The following is a 5000-nucleotide window of genomic DNA, read 5'->3' as shown; positions in this document are numbered from 1 at the left end:
ATCGTGATCATGATAATCTGTTGTCCATGACACCTACAAGCGACATTATAACCCGTATATACTGTATGTAGTGAACAAACACGGTGATTAAACGTTATTTGGGATCCGGGCAAATTTTCACACGGATCTCGTAGAATTTAGGTCAAGAGGTGAAAACGGATTTGAACGCGTGCTGATGGATTGGTTACTGTTAGTCACGATGCTCGACCTCTCACCTGAGTGACCTTCTCCGTGACATTGTGCGTACGATCTTTGACCTTCGGTGCGATGATGGTTTTCTCCGAGGAGGGGGGTGAAGGGGGGCGTTTGTCGTTGTTGGTCTCGGAGAAGTTGAGCGTGATGAGCGGGATCTTGTTGATGGTGCTGTATTTGGTGAGGTTCGAGTCGGACGTCGAGCCCAGAAGACTGCACCTGATCTGGCTGAACGGTCCTGTCGCAGGACACACACACACACACACACACACACACACACACACACACGCACGCATTTCAATTCACATTCACTGACAATAAGAGCACAGAAATGCTGACTGTCTTCCGATACACAGAAACACAGCACTGACGTGAACAACACACACCTTCACAATGCACACAATTTTATTCATCTCCGGGTTCAAAATAAAATATTTAAATTAGTGAGATGACAAAAAAAAAAAAAAAAAAAAAAAACACAGACAAAATGTGTCATGCTGATCGATTAAAACACAGAGAGGAAAAGCTCAAGCCATACCCCCAGCCATCCAAGAGCGAGATACTAGCCAATCAGAAAAAGCGAAAGAGAAGGAGGGGAGGGGATTAGAGTGATTCAGATCGGGGGGGGGGAAATGTCTGGCATCACGGGCTTGTATGAAACGCGACAGAGAGAATTACAGCAATTAAAGCTTTACTTTGAACTGCTGAAGTGCTTAAAACACACACCACACACACACACCACACACACACACCACACACACACACCACACACACACCACACACACACACACCTGAATGAAATGAAGCTAAATAGCCCTAAATGCTCCAGGAACTGTTGGCGTCGTCTCGTGATCAAATCCGAAACCAAATGAATCCGAAAGAAAGAAAGAAAGAAAGAAAGAAAGAAAGAAAGAAAGAAAGAAAGAAAGAAATACAGCCGCAAAAAGCTGCAAAATCTCAGCGGATATTCAGTGATCTGTCGGTCATGCGTCAGTGCGGCATACGACACGTACACTCTCACACACACGTGAAAACACTTTCGCATTCGTGTGCATGAAACTCAAACAGATCACGAGCCTCTTGGTGCTTTATCGACTAAACATTAAAGGTGCGGTCTCCGATTTTTGAAAGCCAATGTTGACATATAAAATCACCAAAACAAACACAAACCTAACACAAACGGGTCCCACCCCTGTATCGATAGCTCCGCCCACACGTCCATACGTAACCCAGGCGACTAACGGAAAGAAACGTGTCTTTATCATAGCTGAAGGGAAGAACAAACGATTGTAGATAAACAAACAAGCAAAAATGCCACACAAGCATAATGATGTAAAGGACAAAGGCATATATTAGTTCTGTGTAACAAAGCAAAACCAACGTTACTCACCTATCGAGAAGGAAAAAAGCGTCTCGGCGTCTTAAGTAAAGTCGGCCACATGTTCACAGGTCGGAGTTTCCCGAGTCGATAACTCCTGAGCTAAACGCTGTTACTACACAAAACGCGGTTGTAGCTGCCTCTCTACATTACTACGATAGAAAAGAGGTGTTATTTGTGTAGTAACAGCGTTTAGCTCAGGAGTTATTGACTCGGGAAACTCCAACCTGTGAATATGTGGCCGACTTCCTGCTCCTTCAGTTCTCTCCAGTGCTGGAAAGCTGATCCTATATTAACACGTCCTACTTCTTGTCCTTATCGTAAGTCTTTCTTCTCTTTCTTTCTTTGTTTTTATCCTCCATGTCGATGTTAAAACCGCTTTCTGCTAACGTCACACATGCGCACCGAACACTCTCTCCGCCCATATTGACAATCCCCGCCCCTTTCTGCTCATTGGCTACACGTTAGTTTTGATTTTTGTTTATAATTCGGCCCGACTCGGTTTTCTGAAGCGTTTAACAAAAATCGGAGACCCTGCCTTTAATGTTACATATCGCGATTGTTTAAGCATCAGATTTTAATAGTGATCTAAAACTCACACACACACACACACACACACACACACACACACACACACATCACCGTACGCCACATCACATGCTGCTTAGAATTCTACAGTGCGGTGTTTTTTTAATAAGGGCATCGAGCATATTAGTGCATGCCATTCGTTTTCATATCCCGGTGCATTTTTTAATGTGACTTGGCATGCTTCCGGAGGGTACGCAGGCAGACACGTGCTCGTTGGTGCAGATACCTTTAATGCTTCGCCCATTGTCTGAAGGAGGAGTGTTAGAAAGAGAGACGAGGCAGGCAGGAAGGGTGAGAAGTGGAAATATAAGAGCTGGGATGTGTGGCTGTGAATAAGGCTTGTTGCATGTGTGTGTGTGTGTGTGTGTGTGTGTGTGTGTGTGTGCGTGTGTTGCCATACTCTTATATCTTGTGTGTGTGTGTGTGTGGTCTACAGTCCACCCTGAAATGACTGGGATCCACTATGTAAATTTCTTCTTTACACCAATTCTTTACAAGGGTGCCAATAATTCTGTAGCTGGCTGTGAGGGTAAGTGTGATCACCTCAGCAGTGTGTCTCAATATTTAAATTGTCGTTTTGTTTCTATTGTCAGACATTTAAATGTGTGTACGTGTGTGTGTGTGTGTGTATATATACCTTCACTAGCATGGCGACCGCGGTACGTACTGTCCACGTGAGTGTTAAAGCCCTCGAGGTCACGTGTGGACGAGGCTCTACGCAGCGTACACACGCTCCCGCTGGCCACCGATCCGGAAGGTTCGGTCCTTTCCCTCGTGTCCCTCGGTGAAGATTGGTCCTGAGGTCCGGAGGCAGGAGAGGAGGAGTCCAGCAGGGTTTGACCTATCAGAGCCCTGGTGTCATTGGCGTACGAGGGGCTGCAGCTGTCTTGTGTGGACGGGTGAATCTCGTGTGGCGAGAGCGATAGAGACAGGGAGGAAGAAGAGGCGCAGGACGAGCGCATGTCCATTTGTTCGGGCGAGCAGACGGTCACCTCGTCCGGGTCCTCCTGAGGAAGGGACTGCTTACTGAGTCCCAGCATGCTTAGCGCCACGGGGAGGCGAAAGCGGAAGAAACGGCCCTTTCCTGGTGGGGCACAAAGTCAAAAACATCACATAAAGCTTCGTCGTAATTTACAAGCTCTTGCTTTTACAGTACGCAAGTAGCACATGTTATACAGCTTATAAAGCAGGAAGTGAGCCAGGAAGTCATTTAGTCATTAATCATTAGATCGTGTACAAGTCACTCGTAACATTCTCAAACACCGATCAGATTATACACGGCGTTCGTGTCCCTTAATGGAGTTACTGCTGTCTAAGTGAGAGGAAGATTTCTGGTTAAATGTGATGGGCAGCTACACTGCTACTGTACACTGCTGCCTCGGCGGTTATCAGACCGCGGTACAGTGCATCACTGCAGAAAGGCAACGTGAGGAATTTTTAGCCGGATCTGCACAGATGTCAGACAGAAAGATCGTCGACGGGAGAAAACCGAGGCGTCAGCATCGATACGGCGCAGAAAAGAGGCGAGAAAGGGCGAATCTCAAACGAAGCGTCCTGCCACCCTCGCTATAGTCGCTCATCAAAGTCAAGATGAAGTTTGTTCCTCACTCTTTCACACACACACACACACACACACACACACACACACACACACACACACACACACACACACACACACAAACACACACACACGCAGACTGTGTTATGAATCATCTACAGTACAGTCAGCAGAAGTCAAGCTCTACTCCCCGGAGGCTTTAGCGTATTAGTGCTTTGTGTAATGAAGTCAAACATAGATTATTATATACAAATATTTCACGTGAATAAATTCGTTCTCACGCTGGAAACACGTGGATAAATAAATCGTGTCGTAATGAAACACGTGGGTAAATAAACGTGTCGTACGGAAACACGTGGATAAATAAATCGTGTCGTAATGAAACACGTGGATAAATAAATCGTGTCGTAATGAAACACGTGGGTAAATAAACGTGTCGTACGGAAACACGTGGATAAATAAATCGTGTCGTAATGAAACACGTGGGTAAATAAACGTGTCGTAATGAAACACGTGTATAAATAAACGTGTCGTACGGAAACACGTGTATAAATAAATCGTGTCGTAATGAAACACGTGGATAAATAAACGTGTCGTACGGAAACACGTGGATAAATAAATCGTGTCGTACGGAAACACGTGTATAAATAAATCGTGTCGTTACGGAAACACGTGGATAAATAAATGTGTCGTACGGAAACACGTGGATAAATAAACGTGTCGTACGGAAACACGTGGATAAATAAAACGTGTCGTACGGAAACACGTGGATAAATAAAACGTGTCGTAATGAAACACGTGGATAAATAAACGTGTCATAATGAAACACGTGGATAAATAAACGTGTCATAATGAAACACGTGGGTAAATAAACGTGTCGTACGGAAACGCGGATAAATAAACGTGTCGTACGGAAACACGTGGATAAATAAAACGTGTCGTACGGAAACATGTGGATAAATAAATGTGTCGTACGGAAACACGTGGATAAATAAAACGTGTCGTACGGAAACACGTGGATAAATAATCGTGTCGTACGGAAACACGTGGATAAATAAATCGTGTCGTACTGAAACACGTGGATAAATAAATCGTGTCGTACGGAAACACGTGGATAAATAAATCGTGTCGTACGGAAACACGTGGATAAATAAACGTGTCGTACGGAAACACGTGGATAAATAATCGTGTCGTACGGAAACACGTGGATAAATAAAACGTGTCGTACGGAAACACGTGGATAAATAAAACGTGTCGTACGGAAACACGTGGATAAATAATCGT

At 44.7% G+C, this 5000-nt stretch overlaps 1 protein-coding gene across 4 annotated transcripts in view; it reads right to left on the bottom strand.

Moving 5' to 3' along the window:
- Nucleotides 1–5000, bottom strand: part of kcnh7 (potassium channel, voltage gated eag related subfamily H, member 7) — a 49845-nt gene that overhangs the window by 24486 nt on the left and 20359 nt on the right. For 2 of the 4 annotated variants that reach the window (XM_027159863.2, XM_047814302.1), the window contains exons 4-6: nt 2796–3242; nt 731–754; nt 216–430 (exon numbers count right to left, since the gene is read on the bottom strand). In XM_027159863.2, coding sequence (XP_027015664.2) covers nt 216–430; nt 731–754; nt 2796–3242 — 686 coding nt within the window. Of the gene's footprint in view, nt 1–215; nt 431–730; nt 755–2384; nt 2406–2795; nt 3243–5000 lie in introns of all 4 variants that reach the window. The other 2 variants (XM_027159864.2, XM_027159866.2) reach the window with 2 other exon arrangements.

This window comes from Tachysurus fulvidraco, chromosome 5 (genome assembly GCF_022655615.1).
Source record: "Tachysurus fulvidraco isolate hzauxx_2018 chromosome 5, HZAU_PFXX_2.0, whole genome shotgun sequence".
NCBI classification, from domain to species: Eukaryota; Metazoa; Chordata; class Actinopteri; order Siluriformes; family Bagridae; genus Tachysurus; species Tachysurus fulvidraco.
This window is presented reverse-complemented; position numbering and strand designations above follow the sequence as displayed.